The sequence below is a fragment of the Sturnira hondurensis genome, unplaced genomic scaffold (genome assembly GCF_014824575.4).
Source record: "Sturnira hondurensis isolate 20B ecotype Veracruz unplaced genomic scaffold, ASM1482457v3 Scaffold0017254, whole genome shotgun sequence".
Classification (NCBI taxonomy): Eukaryota; Metazoa; Chordata; class Mammalia; order Chiroptera; family Phyllostomidae; genus Sturnira; species Sturnira hondurensis.
In genome coordinates this window covers 2,538,101-2,555,012 of record NW_028089885.1, presented here as the reverse complement: position 1 = coordinate 2,555,012, position 16,912 = coordinate 2,538,101, and the positions used below count along the sequence as shown (strand labels likewise).

The window sequence follows — 16,912 nt, the reverse complement described above, 5'->3', positions numbered from 1 at the left end:
TGGGCACCTGGCTGGGGGAGTGGAGAAAAGTCTACCGGGGCCAAATCCTGAAGCGCCGGGAAGACTTGGGGGGGGGGGTGCAGACCCGACTGCAGGGAGCAAGGAGGCAGCTGGGTAGGGACTGTGGCGAAGACTTAAGAGACGAGGCTGGCTTATCAGAAAGCAGAGGGGACTGTGGCCGGGGTCTCCAGTGCTCCAGCTGGAAGGAGCTCCTGCTCCTTAGGACGCTGTGCTTGCATGAACCACATGAGCAGAGAGACCAGCACATCCTGATAGGAGGGAGTTCGGACACCCAGCTTGCTGATTTGACCTGGCCCGCACCCCAGCGTAAGGGTCCCCCAGGACCAGGAAGGCCATGTGGGACACCAGCATGGCCACAGTTCCTCACTGTGGCTGCGACTCCTCTGGAAGGAGAGCAGAGCATCCTAATGTTGGCTAAACAGCAGACTCCCCCGCCCCCGCCCCTGGGGACAGCCCCTCAGTCCTTCCCTGGCTGTGGCCTGTAGAGCCCTCCTGCCCAGCACCCCTCAGCCTGAGGGAAGAGGCGGGCCAGGACCCTGCTCTTCTGCAGGCCCCTGGGACGATCCGAGAGGCCAGAGGGTAAATGAACTTCTGAAGGATGAGGACCCCCAGTGGACGGGCTGGCTGGGGAAGCACAGGCTTTAGGCCTGGGACCTGGGCCCAGCCTGGCCTCTTCCCCTCGGCGCCCAGGGCCACCCTCCCTCTGCCTGCCTCCCCTGGCCACCCAGCAGGGCTGCCCGAGCACCCCCAGGCCTTCAGAGACGTCTCTGCAGTTCAGCAAGCAGAGACACTCACTCCCCTCGCCCTGGACAACTCGTCTCCCACTTCTTTGGGGACAAATCATACGCCGATTCCCTGAGGGGCCGACACCACCTTGAAGTGGTCTCACTCGGGCGGTGGTACAACCCGGCACCGGGTTCCACAGCTGCAGGCACATCTGACATACACACCCCTGCCTTGCCCCCCTGGCAGGACCTCAGGGCAGGGGTCTGACTGTCAGGTGCACCTGCTGCCCCCACCTGGAAAGTCTGGGGATGCCCAGGCCAGACTCCCCCTGGGCAGGGCTCAGGGGGGTCACAAGGCTCCTGTCCACCAGGCCCATGACATAGGTCTCCGAGCCTCACCACCCCAGCCAGTGATTGATGGGGGAGGAACAGCCATACCACACTGAGGGTGGACCAGACTGTTGACTAGGCTCACCACTCACTGTGTCAGCGGCGCCCCTGTGCCCCTTGAGCCACACCCTGCCGGCCGACAGGCAGCCCCCACTGTGGTGCCCCCAAGCCTTCCACTGCAAAGGGAGCCCAGAGGGGCCAGAGGCTTGTCTGTCGCTTCATGAAAGGTGCCAGCTTGACATCCAGCCTCGTATAAAGCCTCACGCCAGCCAGGGTGCCGCCAGGCTGCCTCACTGCCCAGGTCGTGCCTTCGGCGCCCTTGGAGCCTGGCACCCTGCTGCCCGGACAGGCCTGGTGGCTCAGCTGCAGGATGGGCAGCCATGGGATGGCTTTGTCCCTGGTGAATGGAACTCATTCACAGCCACAGCCCAGCCTCTCAGCTGTACTTCCACTCTGGAAGCCGAATCCATGGTTCCCGTGAACAAGCACTGCAGGCTGTTCCCCAACAGCAGGCTGGGGCTTTCCAGTCCATGGCAGAACTGAGAACTCATCCTAGAGACGAGGAGACTGAGTCCCAGGGCCAGACAGAGCTCCCCTGGCCTTCGCTGTGTCCTCTCCACCACCTCTGCCAGCACGCCCAAGCTCCAGGCCTCTGCGCCGTGCCGTTGCTGGTGGTCATCCCTGCCCCTGCCCCAGGAAGACTCCCTTTTAGCTCAGAGCCATGACCACAGCGGCTGCCAGCAGCACCTGGTGCCTGTCACACTTCAGCCTTCAGCCACCTTGTGAGCAAGGTGCACTTACAGATTCCATTTTACAAGTGGGAAACTGAGGCTCAGAACAGCTAAGAGCTGGTGGCTAGCTGACAGCGTAAGACGCCGCAGACCGCTGCTTGGGCCCACTGGCCTTGCCCTGTGCTGCGACTGCAGAGAGCCCTGTGGGGTGGGGAGCTGCCTGAGAGCGAGCGGGCAGGGCGGGCCAGTACAGGGCCTTCCCCAGCCACACACCGCATCACACGCCACCACCGCCTCCCTGGCACGTTCCCTGCTGAGTGAGAATGACCCATCAGTGTTGGGTGGGTCGCCACCCGGCTGCCCCCATGCGGCGAGGATTTCGTGGGTAGCACATTCAGCATGAGTCAGCATTTTCATATGGCTACCCCAAACCAGTGTGACCTTGGGGGACAGGGAGGTGTTGGCCACCCCACCTCCGGAGTGTGTGTCCACACGAGAGACAAGGGGTCCGGAGCAGGGGGTACTGGACCAGCGTCCAGGGGGGCGGCCCACAGGAGCTAGAGCTGGTATGGAAACTGAGAACAGCTGGAGTGTGCCCAGGCCTCCTGGAGGGGCCATTGGGCTGGGAGGAGGGGCTGGGCACCCCACAGGGAGGCATCGGGGTTGGCCGAGAACTGAGTCAGGTAGGCACACCTGGACAGGTGTTGCCTGGTGGGGACCCAAGGCCCCATAACCAGTGACGAGAACAGTGAGTGCAAGTCTTCGAGTTCCTGCTCCGTGAACAGCACACTCCTCTGTGAAGCGGCAGTGACGGCCCTCTCCTGGGCGAGGCTCCAAGAAATAAACATCTCCATCCAGAGTGGCCCCAGGGCACATCTGGCCTGTGGCGTGCAGGAAAAGGGAGTTGGGGAAAGCAGGGGCCAGGCTCTTGGCAGGGGGATGAGAACACCCCAATCTTGAAGGGCCGACCTGGCCCCCTGCAGAGTCCAGAGTTTTGTTCTCAGCTCGGTCAAGAAATGGGAGGAAGAAAGGAGTTTCAGAGTGTGGTGCCCCTGCCCCTCCCCCAGGGCCCTGTCCTGAGTCAGCAAGTCACCACATCCAGGACCTGGGTCCTAACGGGAACCCCGGTGGTTGCCTGTGAGGAGAGAACAGGAAGGACACTGCCCTCAGGGGAAGTCTTTCAGGAAGGGTGCAGTGGACCGGGGGTCAGAGCCTGGGGCTCTGAGACCCTGGGCTTCCATTTCCCCAGCCCACCTGCCCACAGGGTGTCGTCATAGGCTGGAAAGTGATGGGCATGTTATGGGTGAGGTGTGGGGGCAGTTAGGCCATGGCGAAGAGACCCGCAGATGCCCTGGAGGCCTGGCAAATTGCAAATATGCTGCCCACGGGATCCTACGCTCCCAGACTGGAGGCAAGCTACGTGAGGCTGGAGGAGCTGGCTCAAAGGTTTGGGAAAGGAGGCAGGATGGCCCGTGAGGAGAAAGGGCTGGAGGCTGGAGTAAGCCCCTCAGGAGGGCACACACTGGAAAGAGCCAGGCAGGCCAGCAGCCTGGAGGTTGTCAGCCAGTTCCCTCACCCTGTTCTCCTCCCCTGGCCTTCTGGAAACTACAGCGCCTTAGAGGGGCTGAGAGATGCTGCTCCCCACCCAGCAGGCCGGGGGGGCAGAGGAGGGCGCCTACTGTCCCCTCTCCCTCAGGCAGGCCAGTGAGCTCTGGAACCGGTGGGAGGTGGATGTGCTGGGAAAGGCCACCCTGGCCGTGTTTGGGCAGACCTTGTTTATTGGGGAATCCAGGCTCCTCATTTGTAAAACACAAGCGTTGGACTCAGGTGTCCAGAGTGAAGTCCAACGCCAGGTCTCCAGGGAGCAGCCAGTGCCCACCCAGGCGGGGTGCAGGAAACCAAAGGCAGCCCTCCAGTGGCACAGCTCATGGCCTGGCCTACTGAATCAGGGAAATGATGATGACGGACACTTGGCCTGGAACTTGGGGCTATCCTGTGCCTCACAAACAGCGAGGGAGCCGACTGCCAGGAGGCAGGCCTCACAGCAAAGCGGGAAAGGTTCAGAGCTGGGAGGTGCTGACATGGTGTGTTACAGGGGTCAGAGAGCAAGTGGGGAAGGCCCAGGTGGGTGTCAGGTCTGCAGGCCGTGGGCAGTCCCAGGAGCCTCTCAGAGGAACCAGGCGGACTAGGACCCATGACCGGAACAGAGGCGTCACTGGCCCAGGAGCTGGCAAGTGCCGGCTGAACCCCAGCCTGCAGCGTGCAGCCCTTTCCCCTGTGCCATGGAGCTGCCTGGAGCCGGGCGGCCACATCCCACAGTGGCTTTGTGCTGGGGGTGTAGGGGGGGCAGATCTTCCCTGAGAGGCGAGAGGAAACGAGAGACACGCAGCGCCGGGGTGCGGGGCTGTAAGCAGCACGAGCGAGTGCTCCCTGGGACTCAGTAGCAGCCACAGGACAAGGCCAGCAGATCCAGGTTCTTCCCGCACCAGCACCGCCACCCCTCCTCCCAGCAATCCTGACACTGAGTGCCACGGCCACCCCCAGTCACTGATGAGGGCTGAGGCCCAGAGTGGAGGAACAACTTGTCCCTGGCGCCTTTTCACAGGTGGCCAGGAAATGACTTCCGTGCCACCTGGGGACTGTGCCCAGCTCCCACTGCTTCCCAGTGTCTAACATGCTTTGTCACAGAGCACTGGTTCCTCACCACTGAGAGGGAGATTCCCGCCATCGCACAGGCTCCCGTCTGCCCTGTGATATTCATGTAAACAAACGTGCAGACAAACCCCAGACTCCTGGAAGGTGCCATCTCCCTGGCGAGCGGGCCCTGGAGAGAGCTGGGCTGGGTGCGTTTCCTCCCAGGAGAAGCATCCGTGACCTCTGCTGCCTTCGCAGCTGGAGAGGTAAATGCAAGGAGGGCTGCCGGCTGATAGAAGGTGTGCTTGGTGGAAATTCAGGCTCCCGGCCGAGGCCTGGGAGTTGGCCACCCAGGCCTCCGTCTCTGTCCCCCTGCATGTGAGGTGGGTCGCGCCCCCACCTTGCAGCATGGCCGTGAGTGGCAGGAGCAGCTCTCTGACTCTGGGTCCACAGGGAGGATGTTTGTGTCAGGCTGATGGAAGAGGCGGCAGGACAAGGGGTGTGACATGGTACAGTGATGCCAAAGCTGCTCCTGGCTTCTCTCACTGAAGGGGCCCAGTAGGACCCCATGAGGATGGTGCTTAACCTGCTTTTCCAGCTTCCTGGCCCTCGGAGGCAGCTCTGACCCTGGACAAAAAATGGGCAGAACTGGGTAGCAGGGTGGAACCTTCCCCAGATCAGGGAGGGGTTTGGAGAGGAGAAGAGGGGCGTTGCAGCTGGCACCCAGGCCATGTACACCCAACCAGGGGTCAGCGTATGCCAGAGGGGTCCCCAAAGGCCATTACTGAGAGGCTGTATCCTGGTGCAGGGCACAGCCAGATGTGTGCCACAGAAAGCTGAGTGCAGGAGCAGGAGGGAAAAGTCAGGGGGACTTCCAGGAAGAGGAGGCCTTGAGCAAGGCCATGGAGTGTGAGCAGAATGTGGAGAGGTGCGAGGAAAAGGGAAGCTGACAGCTGTGCTGCTGAGGCCTGCAGGGAGACCCCAGAGGCTGGTGGGCTCTTTCCTCCCTAACTCGCACGTGCTTCTCACGGTTTCCAGAGTTACAGCCCGAAATAGCAAGCTCCTTTTTCAATGATTTGAGATTTGAGGTGTCAAGGTGCTGCTCTGCCCACCTGGCAGCGCTTGGGCTGCAGGAACATGCATGCTACAGTGACGGTGACACCATGGGCACAGTATCAAAGGACCAGAGGCCTCTGGCCCCACCCCACCCATCCACTCTGTGGCAGGGCCATGGGGGCAGGGCACCGACACAAAGGTTTTGTGGTTAATCTAGGATGCCTGTCATCTCCCTGGCACCTAAATGATGGCCAGCGTGGTGGTCCCCATGGTTTGTCCCAAGGAAGAGGGGGAACCGGAAGCCTGAGCCCCTGAGTGCCTGCAAAACCAGAGGAGCCACAGGAGTGGGCGAGGGCCTGAGATGAGGGTGACGCCTGGTCTATGGCCCTGATGTGACTGCACAGGCACAGTGACACTAGGATCAAGTGTGAGGGGTGGCCCAGGGCACTGCTGCCTTCCCAGCCACCTCAGGGGACACGTGTCTGTGTTCCAGGTATTTCCAAGCAGGGAGCATGAGGCCCAGACAGTTGTCCTGCTCCACTCTCCGAGGGGCCCACGTCTGCCAAGGGGTGGAGGCTCGCACTGGGCAGAAGGGCCCTCGCTGCATCAGGATTCCCGGGGGCTGGTCCTGGGGGTCTGGAGTCAGGGGCCTGGAGTGTGTGCTGAGCAGGAGGAGGGCAAGCAGGCTGTGCAGGCCAGCTCCACTCCAGTCCACTTCGGACCCAGCGGCTGAGCTTTTCCCACCTACATGTACCCCCCCCTCTGAGCCCCCTCCATGACTATGGCCTGTGCACACGCCCACCTCAGTGTGTGGAGAGGCCTTCCTGCCCCTCTTCCCAGGCTCCACGGCCTGTCTGTCTAGACAAGACTGGGCTGCGCACAAGACCCGCCCGGCTCTCACCCAAGGGACCCAGTAGGGCTCAGGGAGGCAGGCCTTGGCCCCCAGCCGGATACCGATGCCAGGACCCTGTCCATGTCCCATGCCCTCTGCCTGGCCCTCACTCTGGGCTGGCCCACCCACTCTCAAAGCGCAGCTGCATCCCCAGCCATTGGCCTGCTGGGTCCCCCCTGCTGATGGCCCACCTGTGCCCCTCTCAGCCTCAGGGGAAGCCCTCTGCCTGGTTTCTGGGGCTTTAACCCCTGTCAGAAGAGCTGGGACCTGTCACTGACCCCCCAGGTATGCTCAGCAACTATTAGCTCAACAAATTAATGAATATGTGCTAATGGCCACATCTATTATTTATCTGGTGTAAAATGTAGGGTCAGAAGTGCAGCCCCTGATTATGACATCACCCCTGGGAGAAATGACGGCTTGGTTAGTCTCTACAGAGCGGCTTCCAGGAATCCACAAAAGCTGATTGCCCCCCACAGAATGTGACAACCCCGAGGCACCACTTAGCTCTCACGTTTGGGACGTGCACGGCTGCTCCTGGCGCTGCTGCCAGTGGGGCTCCAGCGCTCTGCATCGTGCAGAAGGCCCTCCCCCCGAGGCCCGAGACTCCTCGCTTTTTACAGCTTCTGTGATTCCCGAGCTTGTTCGAAGGAAGGTGCAACATGGGTTTTGAAAATCAGGATCAGCCGGGTAAAGTGCAGGATCTCAGGGCAGCTGTCGGGGGTAATGACCACGGCCCGGCGTCCTCCCCACGTCCAGCCTGGTCCCTCCTCAGCACTGTCACTGTTGGACCTGCACCTCAGACAACTCAGGGTCTGTGGGATAGCGAGGTCTCAGCGTGGCATCCTCCCTGGCACCCCCACCCTGGGGTGACTCCCTGGAGTCCGGCAGCACCGCCCGTCTGTCCCGGGGACGGCAGTGAGCTGGAACTCCGGGCCGTGGGACTTCTCTGAGCCTCAGTCTCCTCACTGGTATAATGGGAACGGGAAGGGGTGAGGATCAGTGGGCCGGCGCCCTGCTTCTACCCTGTGGGCTCCAGCTGCATTTCTCGCTGTTGTTACCATGCCAGTGGTACGCTTGGTCAGAAAAGTGCTTAAATCCGAAGCCCCAGATCCAAGCGAAACTGGTTCTAGACTTTGGACACTCAGCTGTCATTTTATTTTTAAATGAGGGGCGGCTTCCGCCAGCAGTAATTCACGGGCAGTAGAAATTCCTCTTAGTGGCTAGAACTGTCAGTTCCGTGTGAAAACAGTGGGCTTGGGAGTCAGACAGACACATTATGTTCCTTAGAAAACCACAGTCACTGCGGCACATTTAAAGTGCTCAGCCTGGGATGGGTAAAGAAGGCCGGCACCACCACGCCCTGTGGCTCCTGCACCTTCTGAGCCGCCATCCCGTGCCGCACCAGGAGGGGCAGGGAGCACAGGATCTGCCTGGGCTGGGGGAGGCCACCTGTGACCACCAGGGACCCCGAGGCCCTGAAAGCGCAGGCCACGCCCCACAAACTCCGGCGGAGGACTGACAGCCGCACACATGGCAGGAGCAGGGCTTACAGGACGCGGCCGAAGCCCCGGCAGGCTGGAGCCGGCCACTGGGAAGGCTGCCCGGGCCCACGTTGAGGGGGATGTGGTGATCGTGTCTCCCATAGGAGATGAGCTTGTACGTGCAGGTTGGGCGAGCTGGGCCCTCAGGCTGTGAGGGTGGAGGTGCCCCAGTCCACCAGGCTGAGGGATGCCAGGCTGCTGCCCCAAAAAGAAAGTACTCCCCCCAAAAGCTACATATTGTTACTACTAGGGCCCAGAGGAGGGGGCAGCAGGGAAGGAGACGCCAGGCTCCCGGGCTTGGATGCAGGGCCCAGCCACTTCAGGGCTCCAGACCCAGTGGGAGACGGGTGAAGACAGTTGACCCAACAGAGGCAGGACTTCCCAACAGAAGGGTGCTTTGGTGGGGGCCGGCCGCAGGCTGGGAGACTGCCAAGGCTGGGGGTCTAGGGCCTTTCCTTGCTACACCAGATTAATGCCAGCCTGTTCCCCCGGCCCCCCAGAGTCGGATGGCAGAGAGCCTGCGCCTTTTCGACTCCATCTGCAACAACAACTGGTTCGTCAACACCTCACTCATCCTCTTCCTGAACAAGAAGGACCTGCTGGCGGAGAAGATCCGGCGCATCCCGCTCACCGTCTGCTTCCCCGAGTACAAGGGCCAGAACACCTACGAGGAGGCCGCCGTGTACATCCAGCGGCAGTTCGAGGACCTGAACCGCAACAAGGAGACCAAGGAGATCTACTCCCACTTCACCTGCGCCACCGACACCAGTAACATCCAGTTCGTCTTTGACGCAGTGACAGATGTCATCATACAGAACAATCTCAAGTACATAGGCCTCTGCTGAGGGGCTGGGCCAGCCCGCCTGCCTGGGATGAAACCCCTGGGGTGTCACCCCCCAGCTTCACTCGTGCTAGGGAGACCCCAGCCTGGGGGCAGAAAATGGGGGGCCTGAAGAACGTCCCTCCACCCCTCCGCCTCCTTGGCCCCCACATTTCCACAGACATAAATACATACGGATAGACGCTAGGTAGGTAGACACACACACGCGTGCACTCACAGTCTGGAGACAGCCAAGTCCCCTGAAGCGTCGAGGTCTCTTGAAGAGTTGAGGAGCTGCCACCAAGGTCCCTACAAGCCCTTTCCCCTCCCCGAGTTGGCCCCACTCTGCATGGGGGCCCCTGTGGGACTGTGGGGGAGGCAGCTGGGCCACTTGAAGGGGCCAGCCCTGCCCTAGAATAGGGGCCCTGCCCCTGACCAGGAGGGAGGACCAGAGAGGGTCCGAGCATCTTCCCTGCGGGACACGCCCACCTCCGGCCCCCTCGGCTCTGGAACCAGGGTGAGCAGCCAGAGGACAGCCCTAACCAGACCTCCAGCCACTCACAGCCCTTTTTAAACAGCTTCAAAATATGCAGCAAAAATCCATATAATAATGTGAGTGGCGTGATTGGTTTCCAACCTGGCCAGCTGAGTTCCAGCTTTTCTTCTACTCGTCTGGTGTTTTATAAATCAAACTTGGTTTTTCTTCTCTGACATCCTTTTTTTTTTTTGCCAAACCTCATGGTGTTTCGCAGAAAAACAAATACAGACAATTTCAAATGCAGTTGAGTGTTCTTTTTTAAAAACGCAGATTTTCGAAACCTATTTTTTTTTCAGGTGGTCCTTTTTGTGTCTGGCTTGCTGAGCGTAACAGTCGTTGTCTGGACGAGTCTGTCCCTTGCTCCCGAGTGACGCTGGCGCGGCGGCCGCCTCGCAGGGCAGCGTTGTACATACGCCTGCGCGGCGTCCTCTCGTTACTGGTGCGGTTTCTGCTTCGTTTTTATTTCAGAAAATAAATGTGATGTATTTAAAGAAGGTTCCTCCCCTAGGAGCGAATGAACAATAGCTAAATGTCTTGGTACTTAAAGATTAAATTGTCCGTGTGGCTTTGCAAGTGGAGGAAGGGAAGGCGAGAGATGGGCCCTGGTCCCGAACACCCCGCGCCCGAGGCTGAGAGCGGCTGTGACTCCTGTGAAGGCTCAGCCCGTGTTGCAGCCTGAGGGAGGCCCTGCTGGGACTGCCAGCTCTGCCCGTTCTGCCCTGGGGCCCGTGGCACCTGCTACCATGAAAGGACCTTGGCCCAGGGCCTCTCGTAAATCCGAACCCCCGCTGCCGCCACGGAGAGGGAAGGCACCACCAGAGACCCTGCCAAATCTTCTCTCTCCGCCTTTGTTTGGTACCCGTGTGTCCAAGGTCAGGGCCCAGAGTCGCGTCCAAGGTCAGGGCGCTGGGTTGCAGCCAAGGACTTTCAGAGATGTACAGAGGGAAGAGGAGCCGGTATGGTATGAAAGTCAGAGATTGTCTACTTTAAGAAAATAAAATATCCTGAATGAGCCAAGCCTCGTCTCAGCATGGTGTGTGTGCAGGGCTGACATCAGGGAGGGCAGCTGGGGGCCCCTTCACCCCGAGCCTCCTTTTTCTCTGCGCCCCACCCTGCCCCGCCCCACACGCATATTTAGGTAAAAAGCATCTTGAAAGGAAAGCAGGGACAAATAACCTCACAGGAGGAAAGAGCCTGCAAAAGTGGGGTTCGCCAGTCATATGTTTCCCAGGAGGCTGAGGTTTGGGGGTGATGATGGCTCCCACTGTCCTCCAGACCCCGCCCAGGTGGTGCCATTACTCCGACTCCTCATATGCTAGAGACACCTCTGCCAGGGTCAGAGCTGTCCTCTGAGCAGAGGTGGTGTCCAGAGAGCCAGGAGGGTGCCGACAGCCCCCCACAGTGTCGGGCGAGCCCTGCCGGGTACAGGGAGGAGACCCTTCATTTGCTGAGTATTAGTGGCATCTCCATGTGGTGGAAAGCACTAATCAGAGGTCAAGGACGTTTGTTCACCCTGCACCAGGCTCCTTACAAATTACTTACTTAACACTCACTACCACGGTAGGTTGTCTGTGGTGACCCATCATATAGATGAGGAAAGGGGCCCAAGACCAAGGTCAGGAGTTGGTGGAGATGTCCTTCCCAGGAGGGGCAGAAGGGGGCTGTGCCTCCTGAGTCCTGGGTCCTCACCGGCCTCTGCCCCTGGATGGAAGGGGCAGAGCCCACGGGAGGCACAGAGCCCCTCTTCCTGGCCGCCTTGGATCCAGGACCTACACAGAGCCCTGGGCAAGGGGCGGCGGACAGACGAGCGCTCACAGACACTCGGCACGCAGACACACTCGAACTTCGCTCTCTCCTCACGCCCTGCCACCCTGAGCCCATGTGGGGATTCCCTCCATGCTGTCCCACGTCACCAAACAGCAAAAGCCCAAGGGGACTCTCGTATAAGAAGAAATAATGTGTGACAGAATCATTGAGGCTTATTTTGCGCTTTTAATGCCAACCGTGAAAAGAGCAGTAATCTCCTTGTGAGCATCTTTAACCTAAAAATACACAGCTAGAGGGAAATGGGAGGACTCTGCCTTCTCTCCGGAGGCGTTCAAGGATGGGAGGAAGCTGTGCGGGGCCAGTGTTCCTCTGGGCTCCCACCCTCCACTGCGCCCATTTGTCCCCAGGAGCCCGCTGGGATGTCCCCTTCTCCACCCTCAGACTGAAATCCCTCTGGCCCTCAGCGCTCAGCTCCCTGGGTGTTGGAGGTCCCCTCGATCTTGCACTCCACCTCTTAGCGTGCCCCCAGCAGGGCGAGGTGGGGAGAGGCGTCCACACTGTCTGACCCACCCCCTTCCTCCACGGCCCAAGCAAGTGCAGCAAGGAAAGGCACACTGAGCTGAGCTGAAGGTCAGGAGGAAAACCAGCTGAGGGATCAGCACGGGGGGGGGGGGGTGGCGAGAGCAGGCTAGAGACGGCGCAGCACCACCTGAAGGACACAGGCCCGCCCCGGTGCAGGGGGCAGCTGGGCCGAGCCCACCTTCTGCAAGTGACTAACTCCTCCCAGGTCCGACCACCAGGGCCCACCCTCCTCTCCCTGGACATAGGCTCCATGGACATTGTTTTCCTCCCCCACAGGTGACGCAATGGGAAAATGACAGAGTCACACAATACCCCAGCTCCCTTTGGTGATGGCTCACAGCACACCAGCCCCCCCGCCCCGCCCCCGGCTGACTCCCTGGAAGCCCAGAGCATTGATCCTACAGGGTCCAGCACAAATAACGCCCCTATCTTATCCGCTGGTAATCTATACCCAATCTTTTATCACAAAATCATAAGCATGTAATTCTGTGACATAACAACATCACACTCGAGCACACCATATGACATTTTAGGTGAAATGTTTGCATTGCTGTCCGTCTTGTGCAAGACATTCCAGCCGCACTCAGTTGGCATTACTTCTGTCGGATCTCATATTTTACAGAAAAGAAAGCAGAGACCCTGAGAGGGGATGACTTCCTAACATCACACAGGGTGCAACAAGGCACCCAACTGGGCCTGGGTCTGCAGGGGCTGTGCCCCGTCTGTGTGGGTCTGGTGGGCAGCAGCAAGCACTGGGAAAGGCTCCCCACACCCTGCTGGGCTGGCCTGCTGAGAGCTGGGAGCGGGGGGGGGGGGGGNGGGGGGGGGGGGGGGGGGGGGGGGGGGGGGGGGGGGGGGGGCTTTGGTGCTGAGTGGGTCCTAGGCCCGGTGCCAGCTGATTATGCCCAGCACATGCCCAGGGAGGACCTGGTCTTTCTGGTAATTTCATGTGTAATGGGCTGTCCCAAACCACCTGGGAATATTGTGAAAATCTTGGAGAAGGCTGAGAAAGGCCACCTGCCCCATGAGAGGGCATGGGAATAGACACTGGGACCACAGGCGGGCTTGGCGGGGTCAGGGGGAAAGGCTGTCCCTGCTGGAGGGGCGGGTGGAGTGGGAGGGTGAGGAGAGAGGGGGCATCTGGCAGGTGCAGCAGGCTGGGACTCAGGAGGGCAGTGTCCCCTCTGGTGGTAGTAGTCGTCCTTTGCTAAGTCCAGGAAGGGGGCAGCAGCCCCTCAAAGACAGGCTGACCAGCACCCAGGGGCCCCGCCCTGTCCCACCAAGGCAGATAAAAGGAAAGACCCGCCCCTCTGGGGCAGCCCCCCTGAGGTGACAGGGCCAGGAGGAGTGGAAGGGGCGGGACTGCTCTGCACCACCTCGCCCAGCAGAAGGGGAGGGGCACCCCGTGTGGCTTCTCCAGCAGCCGCTCACCTACCTCCACTACTCCCACAGCTTCAGCTCCCCCCACCCTCCTTACAGCCGCCCCCCCCCACTTCTCTCTCTAGCCCTGATGGCATGTGACTTCCAGAACGTCCCCCAGCACCTCAAGACTACCAGGATCAAACCTGTGTCCAGACATCTCTGCCTCTGTGTCCTGTCCCTCCCTGGCCGTGCCCTGCTCCTTCCTAAGGCCAAGGAGCCAGTCTCCACAGCAGGGGCCTGAGCACATCCTCACAGCCTCCCACCCCCGAGGAGGGGCATCTGCCTCCACCCTCACACTACCCCCAAACCCAGACTGCACACAAGGTTTCAGGATGGAGCAGTCCTTACCGCAGACTGTGGCTAAAGCCAGGCCAGCAGCTCCAAGCCTGGAGCCGGAGTGAGTGACAGGGAGCAGCCAGGCCAGACTCCTTCCTGGGTGTGCCAGTCAGGGCCCAAGGCCACCATCAGAGAGGGGGCCCAGGGGGCCCAGGCATGGCCAGCGGGTCTGGTAGGGGGACACTTCCCAGGTCTGCAGGGATTCAGCTGCACCCCAAAATCAGTCACAGAAGAGCCCTCACTTTCCGCACTGGAGCTGAGCACATGGCCACAGAAGGAGGCACGTTTGCTCCAGAACCGCCAGCAGGCACCCAGGGAGCCTGGACCTGCAGCCTCTGCGTGGCCTTTGCCTCCGCAATCCTGGTCTCTCCTCACCTGCGCTGGCCCCACCCCGAGGCCCCAGGTCACAGCAGAGCCCAGTCGGGCCGTCATTGGTCTTGTGGCGCCCCTTGCTGGTTACTTTGGGAAACACACAGTAAGCCAGACTCCACCCAGCAGCAGGACTCAGGAAAACCTGCACTCCCGACAGATACCCCAACACATTTGTCAAACAAACGAAGGGATGCGTGAGTGAACTGCAGCAAGAAAACAACTAACAAGTGATCTTTACAAATCCCGCTAAACAACCCGCAGTTGTTGAGTGTCGGCCACACGCCAAGCATAGCACCTGGGCAGAAGGCGCCTTCCAGTGCGGCCGTGGGTAGAAAGCCCACACGGACTGACGACTACCAGCACGAGGAGGGATGGCTGAACCTCCAGTGCGGGCGTCCTGGCCTAACCATGCAGGCGCTGCGCTGCCCGTTGTTACCCACACACGGTGATGCGACCGACACCAAAGCCACCGCTGATAATGGTGGAGCCACTGACACAGATGCCCTCAGCCCACCCAGAGCCCCAGGGAGAACACCCCCAAAGGACACTGGCCTGCCCAGAAGCCACAGCACCCGGAGCCCCACCGGCAGCAGGACCTCGTGGGATGCTCACCACACGGCATGTCTCCCTCCCTCCCTCCAGACAGGGCGTCCCAGGCCTCCCGTCTGCACACATCACAGACAATGCGCAGCACCCAGGAAATCCTGCAGTAAAGGCAGAGGCTGACCTACCAGGCCAGCATGAAGGCTTGTCAGGACCAGAGCTGCTCCGCCACCCCACCCCGTTCATGGCACACCCACAGCATGTAGATTCCAGAGAAGTTTGCAGGGAGGAGATGCAGGGGTGGGGCCGGTTCTGACCGGAACCGGTTCCCACCAGAACCCAGACTACCATAGAGCTGCGGTGATTCAGACAGTGTTGGCCTGGCGAGGGCTAGACAGGAAGACCTCGACACAGACGAGTAGAAATCCATTCCAGCGACCTTCACAAGCTCAATGTGCAAAGCTAAACTCACACTTTGAGAAGGAAATATGGCAGAATGTCTCCGTGAGCTCTTACACAGCAGCAAATTCTCTTAAATAGCACCCCCCCACACACCAAAAAAAAAAGACAGAAAACTGATGAAACTGATCACATTCAAGTGGAAAACTGTTGGACTAACGAGTAAACAGATAAATGGCAAAAACCACACAACCAGCCCGGGAAATGGCGATTCCAGTGCGTGTGACTCCGGACGAGCTGGAACCCACACTCCCTCAAATCGATGAGAAATGGAAACAGCAAATGGGTTTGGGCTCCCAAGGGGCACTGGGCAGGAGAGGAGACCAAGGTGGCGCCAGACGGAGGAAAGATGCCCCCCCCCCCCGCCCCAGTCACAGGAGACAAGAAAGCGACACAACAGTGACACAGCACAGCACGGCCAGGATGCAGCTGGGCGGGCTGGAAACAGGTGCAACATCAGGCCAAGCTGCAGGCCTGCACCCTCCGTGCCCCATGACACTCTCCTCCAGCTGAGCTCCTCAGCGCTCGGGGGCAGACACGACCCAGCTGGCGGGCCTGTCGGCCGGGCCGGGTGAGTGCATTGCCGGGTGAGTCAGTATCCACCCAAACACCAGAACAGCAAGCCGTTGTTGTCATAATGAAATAGAGCCCATGACGCGGCAGGTGAAAACTCAAAATTGTAACATCACATTCCTTTGAGTAGCGAAGAGACACAGACAGCAAGGCCCATTCACATCGAGTTTGAAAACATGCGAGGAAAGACCTCTATCTAACTAAGTCTGTGGCAAAATATAAAGACGTGCGTTGGGGATGCGGTCCCCAAATTACCGTGGCTCCAGGGAGGGCAGGAGAAAGGGTGCTGAGCGGAGGAGGTTCACATGGCTCACACAGCGCTTGGACTGTATCTTTTTTAAAAGAAGAATCTCAAGCACATATGAAATAGGGTAGAATGTTAAGATTGAGCAAAGCCAAGTGATGGTGCCTCGTGTTCATTATTATTGTCTCTCTACTTCTCTCAACACTTTCAAGGTCCTTGCAGAGCACAGGGCTTGGCGTCAGGCGCCAGCCCTTTGTAGAAACACCCCCGTACCCCAGCGCCCCTCGACCATGGCCTCGTGAAAGAATCAGCCACGGTCCCTGTAAGAAAAGTGTGGGCTGATCCTCATCCACAGAGCCCTTCCAGCAAGGGATAAGGGTGGTTTTTTTAAAAAGACCACCAGGGGTTCTGCTGTCCAGCCCAGTGCACCGCCCACACCCAGCACCCTCTCCCCAGGGCTCCGCTCTGTTAGGCCTGCCTCCCTGCACCTCATCCCACCGTTGCGCTCTCTGGGCCCTTCCTTCAGGGAGTGCTCGCTCCTGGCCCTGAATATTTCCAGCGCACCTTGTGTGGGGTGCTGGGCCACATGGTGGGGGAGCATCTTCCCATGTGACCCTTGCTTCAGGCCTCGAGGTGGGTGTCATCAGCCTCATGACAGCCTGTCCAGGGCACTCAGAGAAGGAGGGGCAGGGCAGTGGTAGCCCAGGTCTGTTCGACTCCTGGGCTTCCAAGGCCGTCTGTCTGCCTGAGAGCACACCCAGGCCCGACAGCGTGCCTTTTTCAATGAGCCCCTCATTTGAAATGCTCGTTGCATCACACGATGCGGTGAATGTCAAGTTGACACAAATCTCCACCCTCGGGTGGCCATTATCCTGGACTCTGTGTCTAACTGGGGAGGGTTGTGGACATCAAGCCGGAGGCAGAGTGGCCTTTGGGGGCAGGCATTTTTAATCCTTAAAAGCATGTTATGGCACTTTACAGAAGAAGACGTTTACTGGGTTATTATCAACAGGGAAATACAAATTAAAGCTACAGTGAGACATTACCACACACTCACCAAAATAGCTAATGTAAAAAGATGGGAAAGACTGAGTGTGGGTGAGACTACTGGGAGGAGTGAAAATTGATATAACTTTTCAAAACCCATTTACAGTATCTTCTAAAGCTGGACACAAACTCTCCTCCTAAGTATAACTCAAAAGGAATGTATACAAGGTCCACTGAAAGACGTTTGTTTACAGCTGCTGTACTCTTGGTAGCCAT

At 59.4% G+C, this 16,912-nt stretch overlaps 2 protein-coding genes across 2 annotated transcripts in view; one reads left to right on the top strand and one right to left on the bottom strand.

The window, feature by feature from the left end:
* Positions 1–9,406, top strand: part of GNAZ (G protein subunit alpha z) — a 54,751-nt gene extending 45,345 nt beyond the window's left edge. The window contains exon 3 of the mRNA XM_037067349.1: positions 8,494–9,406. Within this exon, the coding sequence (XP_036923244.1) occupies positions 8,494–8,838 (345 nt within the window). The 3' untranslated portion in view covers positions 8,839–9,406. The remainder of the gene's footprint in view (positions 1–8,493) is intronic.
* Positions 1–16,912, bottom strand: part of RSPH14 (radial spoke head 14 homolog) — a 79,126-nt gene that overhangs the window by 54,915 nt on the left and 7,299 nt on the right. The window lies entirely within an intron of this gene.